This window comes from Schistocerca nitens, chromosome 5, assembly GCF_023898315.1.
Source record: "Schistocerca nitens isolate TAMUIC-IGC-003100 chromosome 5, iqSchNite1.1, whole genome shotgun sequence".
NCBI classification, from domain to species: domain Eukaryota; kingdom Metazoa; phylum Arthropoda; class Insecta; order Orthoptera; family Acrididae; genus Schistocerca; species Schistocerca nitens.
The window spans coordinates 340,336,382-340,354,490 of record NC_064618.1 but is presented as its reverse complement, the minus strand read 5'-3'; the positions used below and the strand labels follow the sequence as shown (position 1 = coordinate 340,354,490).

Sequence of the window (18,109 nt, the reverse complement as noted above, 5' to 3'; positions counted from 1 at the left end):
TGACCCCTCGTGGTGATTCCGAGAATTTTCAAACCACCCTCATAGGTAAAGCGGGTGGTAGACTGCAGTTCATTGGTAGAAGACGAGGGAAATGCAGTCAGTATACACTGGAGATAGCATACAAAACACTTGGGAAACTCAGCCTAGAATACTGTTCAAGTGTGTGGAACCCCTTACCAAATAGGACTAACAGGGGATTTTGAATGGATGCAAAGAAGGACACCACAAATGTTCACAGGTGTGTTTTACCCATGGAAGAATGTCTCGAATATACTGAAGAACTGAGGTGTCAGACATTTGAAAATAGACACAAACTATCCCATGAAAGCCTACTTAGAAAGTTTCTGGAATCTAGGTCTATACAAGTATCACTCACAAAAGGATTAAGGAGGCAAGATTAGATTAATTACAATGCTGACAGAGGTGTTTATGCAATCATTCTTCCCATGCTCACTATGGGAATGGAATGGGTAAAAGCTCTATTAGCTGGTATAATGGGACCCTCTCCTATACATTTCACAGTGGTTTTGAGAGTGCAGATATAGATGCAGAAGTTGTATTTCACATTTTTGATTGGGAAACAGCTTTCAAAGGTGGAGAGAAATTTACTTAGAAACACATTAAATGTAGAATATACATCCAGTGCCACAAATACCTAATTCCATTGTACGCTTTGCAGGTTCCTTCTAAAGGTGTATGTTACAAGTTCATTAATTATTCTAATGGTTTTCCAGTTAACACATGTTTTAAGATTTGTCATATTGTCTATTATGGCTAACTGGACATTGTTATTTGGTAATTTAGTAAAACTGGATGACCTATAGGTTTGTTAACTATCTCTGTACATACGAGGGTAAGTCAACTATCATCTGCAAAGTAGTTACAAAATTTTATTGTAATCAAATAGGAAACTTACAAGAACAGCATTTTTCGACATAGTCTCCTTGCATTTCAACACACTTGGTCCATAGTTGTACAGGCTTCCTGATGCCCTCATAAAAGAAGGTTCTCGGTTGAGCTGAGAGCCAGGAATGCACCGCTTCTTCCACTGCTTCATCCGAGGCAAATCGATGGCCCCTCAATGCCTGTTTGAGTGGACCAAACAAGTGATAGTCAGAAGGGACAAGATCGGGACTATATGGAGGTTGATACAGTACTTCAGATTTGAATTTCTGGAGCGTTTCAGCAGTGTGGGCAACAGTATGCGGACGGGCATTGTCATGCAGCAACACAACGCCTTTTGACAGCAATCCTCAGTGTTTGCTTCGAATTGCCGGCTTTAGACTGACAGTAAGCATCTCACTGTAACATAAACTGTTTATTGTTGTGTCCCTTTCCCCATAATGTTCCAGTACTGGACCTTGTGCGTCCCGAAAAACCATAAGCATCAGTTTTCCTGCAGACGGTTGGGTCTTGAACTTCTTCTTGCACGGCGAATTTTTTCCATACTCTGCCGTTTATTCTCGGGCTTGTAATGATGGATCCATGTTTTGTCACCAGTAATGATCCTGTCTAAGAAGTTTTCCCCTTCAGTACCATAGAGATCCAAATATTTTGCAGATGTCCAAGCATGTTTGTTTATGTAATTGTGTGAGTTGTTTTGGGACCCATATAGCACAAACTTTATGAAACCCAAGTCTGTTGTGGATGATTTCGTAGCCAGAACTGTTACTAATTTGCATATGATGTGCCTCTTCATCAATAGTTAATTGTCTGTCTAAGAGAATCATTTCTTGTGAAGGCTCAATAGTTTCTTCATTTGTGGTGGTAAACGGTCGTCCGGCTCCTTCATCGTGTGTGACACTTGTGCAACCATTTCGGAATTTTTCAATACATTCATAGACACACTGTTGTGGCATAACACTGTTCCCATACTGTACCTAAAGTCTTTGATGAATTTCGGCCCCTGATTATGCCTTCCGACCACAAAAAATGGATCACTGAATGTTGCTCTTCTTTGGTGCAAATAGACAGTGAATCAACCAAGATTAACAGCACGGCAGCGATAAGGAAACTAACCTAGTAGCTTGAAAATTGCAAAGATATAACAACAAATAAACAAAGCATGCATCATCTATGTAAACTGACAGTACTACCAAAATAAACAAAAATATAACTAAATTGCAGATCATTATTGACTTACCCTTGTAGTTTTCAACTGAAGTTAGACTGTAAGTGCCAAGTAATATTATTTCATTGTCATATTTTAGCTCAGACTTCTTCCAAACATTAATACTGAATTCACCACAAATTATCATTTCCTAATGGCAGTTTGTAAAGTATAGTAATTGTAACTGTGTTGTTAAACAGTATGAGCTCCCATTCATGAGCTTCCTTGTATCACTTGCATTCTGTAAATGAAGTCTTCTCATACAGCAAAATCAGTTTCCTTAAGTTTTTGGACAATAAGCATTTTTTAGGGATGTAATTTTAATTCTTTATGCAAAATTCGTGTAACCGATTCACGATTGATTCGTAATTCACTAGCATGATGTCTAGCTGACCGTCCTGGGCTTCTGACTGCCACTTGCCTTACCCTTTCATCATTTTCTGGTGTCGTTACTCTGCTTCTCGGGCCAGGATGCTTCTTATCCAGTGTATTTCCAGTTGGTCTGAAGTTTTCCACCCATCTGAGGATTGCGTTATGGCTTGGAACAGCTCCATGTCGACCGATATTAAACCGCGCACGAAACAATCGCTGTGTAGCAATAATAGACTCACCACTTTTCACGAAACTGTCATAGACAAACATTCGATGTTGCAAGTCCCACTGCTCCCATAGTGACTGAGTAAATGGCGTCTTGTGTGGATCAGAACTATCCCCACCACGACCACCTCCCACCACCGCGCCCTCAGTACTACGCAGTTCAAAACCGTCTGTCTCCCATGTGTCACCCTGTATTTCGTAAAAGAAAAGAAATCAATTGTAGGATGTAAATTTATCTTTATTTGTTGTGCTGTTGGCCAATTTCAACTGAGTTGTCATTATCAAGTACATATGCAGAAAAACTATGCACACTGTTTAATTGAAGTTATACTATATGTGGATTTTCCACATATTTTCTGTCATTTTGATCAAATTTGATACTGACTATGCTAACATTGATGTGTGGGTCCACATGTGGACTGACAAATTGATTTGCTCATTGTATCTCATGTAACGTGGTGTATAATGTTACTACATGTTTGCTTGATATTGATGCCTTAGTTGAAGTTGGTCAATAGTACAATAAGTAAAGATAAATTTACAGCATACAATGGACAATGTTTTCTTTTATGAAATACATCGAGCCTGTGAACACACATACACATTTATCTGCAGTCTTCTCAGTATTGTCTATAGCTCCATAAATGTATATGGGTTGTATTAGCTGAAAAGATGGTAGAATGATTTTATTTATACTGGTGTTGTTAACTCGCATGGTGCCTGTAGAAAGAGAGAGGATGGACTTAATTTATTGGGGCTTTCAAGCATATTCACAATATGTAGCAGTTCAATACTCAACATTACCTAAATTTACATTAAGCAAATTCATGGACATCAGGAAATGATCCACAGCTTTTCATCTTACATCATTAATAAAAAGCATTTCAGTGTAATACCCACACTTGTTCTGATTGACAAGAAGCCTTATTTGATTCTGCCAAATTATTTAACATTAACAAACTCATACTTATTGCCCACTTTTAGTATGCAGGAATTTGTCTTTACTGGCAAGGATACTGAGAAATATATATCACAAAATAATAAGTTTCTTAAAAAGAAAGCTGCGATAATCTTTTTTCTGTCCAAAACTCTTGACTTCCTTAAAATATAGTGCTGTATTTCATTTTTCTGCCATTTACGTATAATTTGTGGAATAACATAGTAAGAAGATATCTGAAGATTGTTTTGTCTTTATTTAATTTCATAAAATGTAAAATTAGTTTCATGCTTTGCACATTTTTCAAAATGAATTTTCTGTTTATAAGATTTTTGGAATTTTGAAAACTTTTCTTACAGTTTCAGGAAACACTGAAGCCTAATTATAACAGTGTAGACTTAACGGAAGTTGAGTTGGTTGACAGTGATGGTGGACCACGAGAAAACAACACGCTGTTACTAGATGTAAGCATTACTGAAAATTTTACCTTAAATACCTCTCAGAAAGCTTTATCCTGTGCAGATGTTGTGCAAATGGAGTGAAACATTTACCTCTGTTCATGTATGACATTTTAATTTAAGACACAAGAATGAGTTTTAAAGTATTATGCTTGGACTTGTTAGTGAAAATAAATATCCAAAAAAATTTATTCAAAAACTTACAGGAAATTTAAGCATATATTATTTTTTTTTTAGAATAGATACACACTATTTATGTTACGTCATAGGTCAACTTTTTATTTGGTTTAATTTAAGATAACCACTATTTGTGAAGAGGAAGGACAGAGCAGCAGACAGTTACATATAAATGAAAAATAACATTAGTAGCACAACTATTGTTTTGCTTTCTTCCTCAAGTTACACACACTTTTTTCTTTTCACATGTGATGCTTCTCCATACATCTGTACATTTATGATGCAATTAAAATCTGTAATTAAAATGGAAATCTGACATCATTTACAGACTGTTACAAAAAGTTATTGCTACAGACATATATCTAATCAACTACAGTTGACTTTGTAAATTCAATTCCTGTATGGTCTTAAGACTGCATATACAGCAACGTAATTCCCCTCATAATCCTTTATTGGTACATTCTAATCCATTAGGTACTTATATAGTATACTGTAACACTAACCAAAATGGCCTTGCTGTGCTGGTACAGCAAACAGCTGAAAGCAAGAGGAAACTACAGCTGTAAATTTTCCTGAGGGCATGCCGCTTTACTGTATGGTTAAATGATGATGGCGTCCTCTTGGGTAAAATATTCCGGAGGTAAAATAGTCCCCCATTCGGATCTCCGGGCGGGAATTACTCAAGACGATGTCATTATCAGGAAAAAGAAAACTGGCAGTCTACGGATCGGAGCATGGAATGTCAGACCCCTTAATCGGGCAGGTAGGTTGAAAGAGAGGGGCTGAGGGGGGCGGGGAGGAGGGAGAGAGAGAGAGAGAGAGAGAGAGAGAGAGAGAGAGAGATTTCAGTTTACAAATAAAAAATAACAAACAATGGAAAATCCAGGCTGGAGTAATGACAATATTATGAAAAGGAAAGTTGCTACTCACCATATAGCAGAGATACTGAGTCACAGATAGCCACAACAAAAAGACTGTCAAACAAATTTTTCGGCTAAGGGCAGACTGAAATGTGGTCATGCAGCTGGAGTTGCTTTGGCATGTGTGTTCGTGTGTGTGTGTGTGTGTGTGTGTGTGTGTGTGTGTTTGCTGATGAAGGCTTGTTTGCCTGAAAGCTCTGTTTGATAGTCTTTTTGTTGTGCCTATCTGTGACTCAGCTTCTCAGCTATATGGTGAGTAGCAACATTTTTTTTTCATACATTGTAAATAACAAACAATTGAATTTAAATGATAGAAATTATCTATAATTACATGTTTAATCTACCCAAGCTGTGTTTCATAATTCAAGAATTCTTTTGCTGAATAAAAGTACTGTTCCATCACAAATGATGTAAAGTTATGTTTAAAAGTATTTTGTTGACACCGACTTTCATAGGGAGGAATGATCACCATGATAAAATAAGGGAAATCAGAGCTTGTACGGAAATATATAGGTGTTCACTATACGAGATTGGAATAATAGAGAATTGTGAAGGTGGTTCGATGAACCCTCTGCCAGGCACTTAAATGTGATTTGCAGAGTATCCCTGGAGATGTAGATATCTGACTATTATTTATAACCACTACATAGGCTACTGAATAATTTCATTGTTATGTGTCAAAACGCTTTCCTGATACAATATTGTCCTACATTGAGAGATGTGCTTGTGGGTACTGGCATGTTTATTTTGTTGTAGGTACCCAGTTCTGTTTGAAAGATGCTCATTTGCATACAAAATAGTTTCTCATATATAAAGGCTTAGCAGGGTCATTATTTTCAACTGAATGAAGTATATTCTACATATTTCAAATTTCTTTAAGTTGCAGTTAGCTCTGGCAGCTTTTTTATGCATCCTGTAGACTTTTTCTGGGGGCAGAGTTTCTGCAGGATATTTGCCCATGAACAGTGCTGAATAAGCACGCATGAACCATGGACCTTGCCGTTGGTGGGGAGGCTTGCGTGCCTCAGCGATACAGATGGCCGTACCGTAGGTGCAACCACAACGGAGGGGTATCTGTTGAGAGGCCAGACAAATGTGTGGTTCCTGAAGAGGAGCAGCAGCCTTTTCAGTACTTGTAGGGGCAACAGTCTGGATGATTGACTGATCTAGCCTTGTAACACTAACCAAAATGGCCTTGCTGTGCTGGTACTGCGAACGGCTGAAAGCAAGAGGAAACTACAGCTGTAATTTTTCCTGAGGGCATGCACCTTTACTGTATGGTTAAATGATGATGGCGTCCTCTTGGGTAAAATATTCTGGAGGTAAAATAGTCCCCCATTCGGATCTTCGGGCGGGAACTACTCAAGAGGATGTCATTATCAGGAAAAAGAAAACTGGAATTCTACGGATCGGAGCATGGAATGTCAGATCCCTTAATCGGGCAGGTAGGTTAGAAAATTTAAAAAGGGAAATGGATAGGTTAAAGTTAGATATAGTGGGAATTAGTGAAGTTTGGTGGCAGGAGGAACAAGACTTTTGCTCAGGTGAATACAGGGTTATAAATACAAAATCAAATAGGGGTAATGCAGAAGTAGGTTTAATAATGAATAAAAAAATAGGAGTGCGGGTAAGCTACTACAAACAGCATAGTGAACGCATTATTGTGGCCAAGATAGACACGAAGCCCACACCTACGACAGTAGTATAAGTTTATATGCCAACTAGCTCTGCAAATGACGAAGAAATTGATGAAATGTATGATGAGATAAAAGAAATTATTCAGGTAGTGAAGGGAGACGAAAATTTAATAGTCATGGGTGACTGTAATTTGAGAGTAGGAAAAGGGAGAGAAGGAAACATAGTGGGAGAATATGGATTGGGGCTAAGAAATGAAAGAGGAAGTCGACTGGTAGAGTTTTGCACAGAGCATAACTTAATCATAGCTAACACTTGGTTAAAGAATTATGAAAGAAGGTTGTACACATGGAAGAAGCCTGGAGATACTAGAAGGTATCAGATAGATTATATAATGGTAAGACAGAGATTTAGGAACCAGGTTTTGAATTGTAAGACATTTCCAGGGGCAGATGTGGACTCTTGACTACAATCTGTTGGCTATGAACTGTAGATTAAAACTGAAGACTCTGCAAAAAGGTGGGAATTTAAGAAGATGGGACCTGGATAAACTGACTAAACCAGAGGTTGTATAGAGTTTCAGGGAGAGCATAAGGGAACAATTGACAGGAATGGGGGAAAGAAATACAGTAGAAGAAGAATGGGTAGCTTTTGAGGGATGAACTAGTGAAGGCAGCAGAGGATAAAGTAGGTAAAAAGGCGAGGGCTGCTAGAAATCCTTGGGTAACAGAAGAGATAATGAATTTAATTGATGAAAGGGGAAAATACAAGAATGCAGTAAATGAAGCAGGCAAAAAAGAATACAAACGTCTAAAAAATGAGATCGACAGGAAGTGCAAAATGGCTAAGCAGGGATGGCTAGAAGACAAATGTAAGGATGTAGAGGCTTATCTCATGAGGGGTAAGATAGATACTGCCTACAGGAAAATTAAAGAGACCTTTGTAGAAAAGAGAACCATTTGTACGAATATCAAGAGCTCAGATGGAAACCCAGTTCTAATCAAAGAAGGGAAAGCAGAAAGATGGAAGGAGTATGTAGAGGGTCTATACAAGGGCGATGTACTTGAGGACAATATTATGGAAATGGAACAGGATGTAGATGAAGATGAAATGGGAGATACGATACTGTGTGAAGAGTTTGACGGAAAACTGAAAGACCTGAGTCGAAACAAGGCCCCGGGAGTAGACAACATTCCATTAGAACTACTGACAGCCTTGGGAGAGCCAGTCCTGACAAAACTCTACCATCTGGTGAGCAAGATATATGAGACAGGCGAAATACCCTCAGACTTCAAGAAGAATATAATAATTCCAATCCCAAAGAAAGCAGGTGTTGACAGATGTGAAAATTACCGAACTATCAGTTTAATAAGTCACAGCTGCAAAATACTAATACAAATTCTTTACAGACGAATGGAAAAACTGGTAGAAGCCAATCTCGGAGAAGATCAGTTTGGATCCCGTTGAAATATTGGAACACGTGAGGCAATACTGACCTTACGACTTATCTTAGAAGAAAGATTAAGGAAAGGCAAACCTACGTTGCTAGCATTTGTAGACTTAGAGAAAGCTTTTGACAATGTTGACTGGAATACTCTCTTTCAAATTCTAAAGGTGGCAGGGGTAAAATACAGGGAGTGAATGGCTATTTACAATTTGTGCAGAAACCAGATGGCAGTTATAAGAGTTGAGGGGCATGAAAGGGAAGCAGTGGTTGGGAAGGGAGTGAGACACGGTTGTAGCCTCTCCCCGATGTTATTCAATCTGTATATTGAGCAAGCAGTGAAGGAAGCAAAAGAAAAATTCGGAGTAGGTATTAAAATCCATGGAGAAGAAATAAAAACTTTGAGGTTCGCCAATGACATTGTAATTCTATCAGAGACAGAAAAGGACTTGGAAGAGCAGTTGAATGGAATGGATAGTGTCTTGAAAGGAGGATATAAGATGAACATCAACAAAAGCAAAACGAGGATAATGGAATGTAGTCAAATTAAGTCGAGTGATGCTGAGGAAATTAGATTAGGAAATGAGACACTTAAAGTAGTAAAGGAGTTTTGCTATTTAGGGAGTAAAATAACTGATGATGGTCGAAGTAGAGAGGATATAAAATGTAGACTGGCAATGGCAAGGAAAGCGTTTCTGAAGAAGAGAAATTTGTTAACATCGAGTATAGATGTAAGTGTCAGGAAGTCGTTTCTGAAACTATTTGTATGGAGTGTAGCCATGCATGGAAGTGAAACATGGATGATAAATAGTTTGGACAAGAAGAGAATAGAAGCTTTTGAAATGTGGTGCTACAGAAGAATGCTGAAGATTAGATAGGTAGATCACATAACTAACGAGGAGGTATTGAATAGGATTGGGGAGAAGAGAAATTTGTGGCACAACTTGACTAGAAGAAGGGATCAGTTGGTAGGACATGTTCTGAGGCATCAAGGGATCACCAATTTAGTATTGGAGGGCAGCGTGGAGGGTAAAAATCATAGAGGGAGACCAAGAGATGAATACACTAAGCAGATTCAAAAGGATGTAGGTCGCAGTAGTTACTGGGAGATGAAGAAGCTTGCACAGGATAGAGTAGCATGGAGAGCTGCATCAAACCAATCTCAGGACTGAAGACCACAACAACAACAACAACAAACAATTGGAAAAGGGTATTTCGTTCATCTAGTAGACAGTGACAAAATAGACGTAATTAAATCGAGAAACAACACTAGTTTTGGGTGCTATACGTATTAACAGGTTTTACAGTGTTATGCAACAACATTTTCATTTTTCATTTAACAAAATGTTTGACAACCTTAATGGGGTAGTAGATTCTTTCATAGAAAGGAAATCACCCTGTGTAAAGCTGTAGCAAGATCAGAGAGAAAAAGAAATGCGTACTGTCTCGCCTGACTCATGTCCTTACTACGTTTCCTATATTTAATTTTATGGCACACTAAAGAGAAAGCTACTAGCTGCTAGGCAATAAAGAGTGCAAATTTTCTGAAAAGTTCCTTTTCTCCCCATTACAAATAATCATAGGATGTCAAATCGGCTCCCTGGGAGCAGTAGAGACACCGCAGGACATTTTACTTTCCACTGTCCTTAATATATGTTTGATGGTTTCCATTACAAAATATACACATTTGAAATCAACAGAGCAAAATAGAGTGGCATGCGATAGAAGAATGTTGTGCGAAGATGTGGGGCACTGCAGTTTGGCACACTTATCACTGAATAACATGTCTTACATTTCCTGAAACAAGTGTCCTGTTTAGGGCTTGTTGGTAACTACACTGAAACCAAATTCTTAGGACTTTGGCTGCAGAGCAATGTAAAATGGAATAAGCATATTAAACACCTTAATGCAGAACTGAGCAAGATATGCTACTTTTATGGGAACAGGATGCGAATAACGGTATATGGAATAAACTGTGCCCACTAATATCTGCACATACATATATTTTGACAATTATCATACATGTGCACACAATACAAGGTATGAGAAGAGACTGAATTAACATGGCGGCTCGGATGAGCGACCTGAGTCCCAAAGATTAATGTTGTATATGGTCGATATGACCTATTGATGCCACACAGCTCTTCCCCCCTTCCGACCCTCCTCGAACCCCCACCCCCCTTAGTATGGAGTACCATATGTGAGTCTTGAGGGAAGACTATGTGGACATTGACACTATTGGTGGTCATACGAGCTGGTAGATGCATGACCGGGACCTCCACCCCGACCGGGGCGGGATGCGGAGGCAGAGCGATGGGAGGCAGGTCCACCTCGAAGTCGTTGAGCCAGCGAGGACGGATGATGCGGCGGCCAGACCGAGAGCAGGCAGGTTGTAGCGAATGGCAGGGTGTAGGTGTGGCAAGCCTGGATGCTAATCTAGCCGTCCGGCGAGATGAAGGTGCGAATTGCATTTGGGTCACACTCACGAGGGAGGTTGAGGCTATGCACAACACTAATGTTTTACTGGTCATTGGGTGGCAGGGCCACTGTGTCTGTGAGTACAGAGAGGGTGTCTCCATAGTTGATGAGGTAGCAGCGAAACCCGCACATGGGGCGGAGGGTGACGTGTCTGAGAAACCCACGAAAGGCAACGGGGAGGTGTTGGGTGAACAGAATGGCATGGCCCTCCATGGCGGGAGGGAGTCTGGTGGAAGAGTCATTAGGAGAATCAGACGGAGCCAGCAGAGGGACGTCGGGGTCCACGAATGCTGGTTTGAGTCGGTGTAACGAAACAGTTTGTTGACTGTCTTTGACGATGATGTTGAAAGTTGTATTGCCCCACAGGAGGACTTTAAAGGGGCTGAGATAAGGTGGTTGCAGAGGTTGTCGGACTGAATCATCTCTCAGCATTACATAGGAGCAAGTGTTGAGAGCGGTTAGCACGTTAGTGTCCGGCAGGGAGTGGCTGATAGGTGGGTGCAGGCGTGCATGTTTGAAGTGCATGCGTATGTGACTTATGAAATGAAATCTGGGGAGGGGGGGAGCCTTCAGATACTTCGGGCTGAATGATTTCCCATGGTGGGATGGGGTTCTCTTCGAAAACGAATTCTGAGATAGTTCCCTGTAAGTTGGGCTTGAAAGTTGAACAGAGACTGAGCAATACCCATGGAAGTGCTTCAGACCAGAGGCAGTCGTGGTACCAGAGCGCCATTTTTAGAGTGCGGGGCCACCATTCGACTAACATGTTGCTTTGTGGGTGGTAGGCTGTGGTGTGAATTTTCTTTATGCCATAGACGTTACATAAAATGGTGAACAGGGAAGACTCAAATTGCTGACCCTGGTCAGTGGTGATGGTGGTCAGACAACCGAACCTAGCAATCCATGAGGAAATAAAACCCTTGGCCACAGTCTTGGCAGTGATGTTAGGTAAGGGGACTGCCTCTACCCAGCGGGACATTCTGTCAATTGTGGATAGACCGTATCTGTGGCTCTCCGACGGTGGAAGAGGACCGATAAGATCGATATGTACATGACAAAATCGTCCTGGAGGAATGTTGAACTTGCCAAGAGTGGCGGCCAATTTTGTTGCATTGACAGAGGACGCAGCTGCATGCCCAGGTCTGACTCCCATTTTATATTTTTCCAAACGAGATGCTCGGAGACGAGCTGTGTAGTGGCGCAGACACCAGGGTGAGCGAGGTTATGCAGAGCGTCGAAGGCCTGCCAGCACTGGTGGTGAGGGGGGGGGGGTAAGTAACGGGGGGGGGGGGGTAAGTAACGGACATAAGGTACCAGTAGAAGAGGAGTCACACCACACCTCGTCGACGACGCCAGGAAATTTAGCTTTAGTAACCACAAGGGATGTTTGAGGGTCCGTGAGGAAAGCTTGAGATTCCTTGTCAGACGCTTGTAGGGTGGCCAGGTTGGATAAGTCAATGTTGCATGAAATAGTATTGATCCACGAAAGAAAATCTGTGGCAATGTTGTCCATGCCTTTTATGTAGCGAACGTTTTTTGTGAATTGGGAGACTAGATCAAAGTGACAGAAACGCCGAGGGGGTGGATCCTCGAGGGGGTTGCAGAAAGCATCTGTGAGTGGTTTGTGATCCATGAGGATGAAGAACAAGCGACCCTCCACATTGGGGTGGATGTGTTTGATGGCCTCGTAGACTGCAAGAAGTTCTCTATCGAAAGTGGAGTATTTCTTCTGAGTTGTTGATAGTCTTTTAGAGAAGAAATGAAGAGGGGAAACGGTGTCTGCCTTGCATTGCTGTAGTACCGCTCCCACTGTGATGTCACTGGCATCCGTAGTGATGAACAAGTCGGCCAAGGGGTTGGTGTGGGCAAGTATCACGGCGTAAGCTAAAGAAGTCTTTAATGCATTGAAAGCCTCCAGCATAGGTGTAGTCCAGTGAACAGGATGAGTCCTGAAGTCTATTTACCCGGCAGTGAGTCTCTCAGCGGGGCCTGCATGGTGGCAGCAGGAGGCAGGTTATGACGGTAGTAATTTATTGTGCCCAGGAAATGTCGGAGTTCTTTGTAAGTAGCTGGGGGAAGCAGTGAAGTGATGGCGTGCATGCGAGATTTGGGAGGCTGTATTCTGTCGGTGGAGAAGGTGTAACCCAAGAAAGTGACGGAAGGCTGACCCAACTGGAATTTTTATTTGTTGACCTCAACGCTATTGGAGTTCAAGGTCTGGAGGACCATGGATAAATGATTTTCATGTTCCTCAGCTGACTTGCTGAAAATGAGTGTGTCATCCAGATAAGCGAAGCAAAACTCGAACTGTCGTAAGATGGAGTCAGTGAAACGCTGCCACATTTGTGCTGTGTTTTTTAGGCCGAAGGGCATGAAGTTGTATTTGAACAAACCAAGCGGAGTGATAATAGCTGTTTTAGCGATGTCATCTGGCACTCCGGGAATCTGATGGTAGGAACATTTACAGTCAATAACACTGAAGATTGTAGTGCCTGATAACATATGAGTGAAATAATTTATGTTAGGAACGGGGTAGTTATCCATGACAGTACGAGTGTTTAAACATCTGTAGTCGCCACACATTTAGAAATAACCATCATGTTTGATGAGGTGGGCTGGTGAAGACCAGTTGCTGTCTGATGGTTGCAGGATACCTGCATCCAAAAGTTCATTAATTTGCTGCTGGGCTGCGTGAAACTTAATAGGGTTGAGGTGCCTAACCTTGTGCCTAATAGGAGGGCCGGCAGTGGTAACTATCTTGTGTGTTGTTCCGTCAGTGATGGAAGAGACTGAGAAGTGCACACAAGATTGATCAATGTCCTGACATGAAGTTTTTGGATGGGTAGGGCGCGATGAGGCGTAGCCGTCAGTGCAAGTAGGAAAAGGCAGCATGAAAGTCACATGTCTAGCACGTGAGTGTGGCATGTGCTTGTTTGGAGAGGGCAGCTGCGTGCCCAGTGTGGACGGCTTGGAATGCGCGGCAACTGTCTGGTGTCAACCTTGCACTTGGTACCCAGCGCGTATGAGAGCAGCGTTGGCATCGCGTGTGGAAGAGCGATGACCACTGAGTCGTGGATGGCATGCGAGAGAGGGGGAATGTTTATCAACACGCAGGGTGGCTACATGCAAGGTGGACGTGGTTGTATCGCACACGCAACTGTTATTAGAAGCGCTGTCTGACACTTATGGCAGTGAACCTGGCGAGCGCGTTGGGGATGCGGAGTCTACCGGACGCGAATCATCACACACAATTAATGTTTTTGGACTAACCTGATGAGTGTCTGAGCCGGTCTCTGCTGGAGAAACACGATTAGGTGGCAGGACTGTGGACTGCAGTTTCAGCAGCGAGGTATGAGCTGCGACGAGCTCATTGTAAGTGTGTGCTATTCGTTGTTTCAGCTCGTCGTTTTCCCAGCAGAGTTGTGCCACCGAGTCGTATTCTGACAGTAGGTTAGTGACCCAGTCACAATGTCGCCTGCGAGGGTGGAGCGCTCGCGTACCAACTCACATGTCAGGAGAGAAACAGAATGTGGAGCATAAGTGTGGGAGCACAGTATCTGAGTGTTAGTGGGATATTGTAGCACTGAGCCCTGAACTACGTTCGGAGAGATTTTGTAATGGGACAAAAAATTCATACCGAGTATTGGTTCATCAATGTCGGCAATGTAGAAAGTCCACGGAAAACACAGAGAAGGAGATAGGTGCACCGTAACTTTGACAGAGCCTGAGGTTTGTGGTGGTGGTGGTGGTGGTGGTTAGTGTTTAACGTCCCGTCGACAACGAGGTCATTGGAGACGGAGCGCAAGCTCGGGTTAGGGAAGGATTGGGAAGGAAATTGGCCGTGCCCTTTCAAAGGAACCATCCCGGCATTTGCCTGAAACGATTTTAGGGAAATCACGGAAAACCTAAATCAGGATGGATGGAGACGGGATTGAACCGTCGTCCTCCCGAATGCGAGTCCAGTGGGCTAACCACTGCGCCACCTCGCTTGGTGAGGTTTGTAATGTTGTTGCATTGACAGCTCGTAGAAGTGACTTCGTCAGTGAAAAGACGGGGGGAGCCATCAATGTAGTTATGGTAGACACGTCAGCACCAGTGTCGACTAGGAAAATGAGCCGTGATGAAATTTCAGCCATGTACAAACAATCGCTTGGCCAGGCAGACAAGTGGATGGATTGCAATGTATGAGGATGCCTGTGAAGTTCCCTGCAGGACTCGGCATCTTTTAGGTCCTGCGGTCGGCTTTTGTGAGCTGGCAAGGTAATCGACACTTCTTGGCATTATCGCTGAAAATCTTGTGGTACCTAGCAGTACAGATGAGTCATATGCGGTGGTGGTGGTGACTGCGGCAGTGGAGGGGGCTTGTCCTCATTGATTTGTTCCGGCATGTATACCATCACGTATGGTGCGTGGGTGATCCTGGAGTGCTCGGACGGTGGAGAGAATAAGCGGATACTGTCTGGCGATGTAGAAGGTGCGGAAGCGGAGCGAGCCCTTCCTCTGCCAGCAAATGGCTGGTAAGCAGGAGCAGTTGTGCCACCTAGTGGTGAGTGGTGAGCTGGTTGGTCTTGTCGTAGCAATGAATACAGTTGGTCTGCGATGCAGAGACAAGAGATGATTGACTCGAAGGAGTGTGGTAGCAGGTGGATCTGTAGGTTGGTAGGCAATTTGGCAGACCACACCGCCCACAGAATGATGTCTGGCTTGGTATGCTCACTCACAAGTAACTGAAGGTGGCGCCAGAGTTGTGATGGAGTTTGGTCCCCCAGGTCTTCCTCACACATCTTGATGATCAATTCTTGTGGTGAGCAGGCGAGTCGTTCCATGATCTTTTTCTTCATGAACTCGTACTTCGGTTGAGGCAGTGGCGAGAGGAGTAGATTGCAAATTAAGTCTTGGAGGTGCATGATGAGACACAGGAATTTAGAGTGGCCGTCGGACACGTGATGCAACTCGAAAAGATGCTTGACAAGAGCAAACATGTTACAGGGTTGTCTCCGTATAAAGGTGCCAGCTTCAGCAGACGACCTGGGGGAGGGGATGTAGGTGGCTTTGGTGTCCCTAGGAAAACCGGCTGGTCCATGGCAGGAGAGGCCATACAGCAGGCCAGCATAGTAGGCGTGGGTGTGTTACTGGCAAGAATGTTCATAGCAACGGCTGGTTGCATTGTCCTAGACGTGTCGTGAAAACACAATGCAGCTGGCACGGTCAGTACCGTGGGAATGAGCTGTTGCGCAATACATGTAGGGGTTCCATAAACTGGACCATTATTACTGTCTTCTTCGTGGGTGAGGTTCCTGCTCCATCATTAGTTGCTGCTGCCCTCTGATGCCACTGGCCACTGCCTCAGCTTCACTACTTGATGATTACTTGATACTGACTGACTTTTACTGCTATTGCCAACCTTTTTTATGCCTTTCAAAGGACTTTCATACTCGGATATTGTGTCTTGCATCCACTTTCCCCTCATTAGCAACTTATTTTCAGTGTTTCTGAAATATTTCGTCTCTGTATGTCCGTATTGACTTACTTCTAGTAAGTACTGAGTTCTTGGTTGAAACTTTCCTAGATGGTGGCCAGGACCTCTTCTTCTTGTGTTATTCTCAGTGCAATTTTTATTCCCAGACATAACACTTTTTCGCTGTGTTCCATACGTTGTGTGTATAAGTAGACTGCACTAATGTATCGCTCAGAGTTTGTGGCTAAATATTTTCACTTGACGGTTATGATTTATAATTAAAATATTCTACAGTCATGATGCATTATACTCAGTGCACAAACAGATAAAAATTATAATTTTGCTAATAATGATAGCTGTTGAGCAATGCAATCTTTCTGCATTTTCTCCCTCCAGCTAAGGTTTGCTTCACCTGGTGTCTCATTTGGTGGCCTTCCATTCTCAGAGCTCTTTCTCACTGATATCATGGAAACACTCCCAGGACACTTCAACCAGCAAAGTTTGTCCACATCCATTAGTCTCTATCAAGTGTTTAAACGACCATATATGGGCCTGAAAATGTTGTTGGAATTTCAGGCAACTGGTGACACAGGATTGCACTATTTTGGGTGACACAGGATTGGACCATTTTGCCCTTGCCTTCAGTTATAATTTACCAGCCACAAAGTCATTTCAGTGTAAACATCCAAACGACATATTCCTAAAAATGGGGTTCACTGCCAGAACAGAAAAGGATTATGGCAAAAATTGGCGAGAGCTAAAGACAAAAAGTTAGGCATAAATGCTTTATAGTTTAGAGGATGTGGAACTAGCACTGGGGACCCATATGGCAAGGGTATTTAAGCAGCTGCTGAAGTCATTGACATTGTGGTGTGTGGCATGTTCAGCAAATGGGTGGTTAAGTTTGTAGTTAGCCACAGTTTTGTGGTGTCCAACATGTGCTTTGGCAGCTGGCTGGTTTTATGTCCACATATAATTCTTGCATTGCCGGTAAATGGCATGGATACTTGCACAAATAAACTTACCTCAAATTGGATAAGAAGTACCTGTGGCAAGACTGTAGTGGGAGGCTGTGGGTGGGTCTTTGAGTTGATAAATAACTCAGTCTGAAATGTTCTTTCATTGGCAGTGGCAGGAATTCATCACTTGTTGTTGACAACATCTAGATTTATTTTGTGAAAACATTTAAAATTTTCCTTTACAATGGAATGAAGCAAAAAGCTAGTTGACAACAGCCAATAATTACAGAGCGCCAGAAGGGGTTAAAATTTGCTTTAAAATTTATCCCCCCTTTTTTAAAAACTACAAGATCAACATCAATAATCACAGAGAGCCAGAAGTTTTAGCATTTATTTTAAAATCTCTCTTTAAATAATTTACAAGATCAAAATCAATTATAGCCAAGCTCCAGAAGGCTTAGAAATTGCCATAAAATTTTTAATTATCAAGACCAATATAGAACCCCAGAAGGCTTAGAAATATTCTCTTTAAAAAATTAAAAATATACTTTAACAGAGATAGATCAAGATATTTTATAATTCTCCCTCTCCCTCTCCCTCTCCCTCTCCCTCTCCCTCTCCCTCTCCCTCTCCCTCTCCCTCTCCCTCTCCCTCTCCCTCTCCCTCTCCCTCTCCCTCTCCCTCTCCCTCTCCCTCTCCCTCTCCCTCTCCCTCTCCCTCTCCCTCTCCCTCTCCCTCTCCCTCTCCCTCTCCCTCTCCCTCTCCCTCTCCCCCTTCCCCTCCCCCTCGCCCTCCCCCCCCCTCTCTCTCTCTCTGTGCTTGTGTGTTTGTGTGGTGAACTAAACTTCCCATATAGTTTAACTTGATGAAATTTAATAACTGTCTGATGGCTTGAAATGTCCTTTTTTGCACAATTTTGAGGCTTGATTCCGGGAT

The 18,109-nt window shown here is 42.4% G+C and overlaps 1 protein-coding gene across 1 annotated transcript in view; it reads left to right on the top strand.

Moving 5' to 3' along the window:
* The window catches only part of LOC126259958 (voltage-dependent calcium channel subunit alpha-2/delta-3), a 941,077-nt gene that overhangs the window by 706,743 nt on the left and 216,225 nt on the right, over window positions 1–18,109 (top strand). Inside the window, exon 14 of the mRNA XM_049957069.1 lies at window positions 4,004–4,108. Coding sequence (XP_049813026.1) covers window positions 4,004–4,108 — 105 coding nt within the window. The remainder of the gene's footprint in view (window positions 1–4,003; window positions 4,109–18,109) is intronic.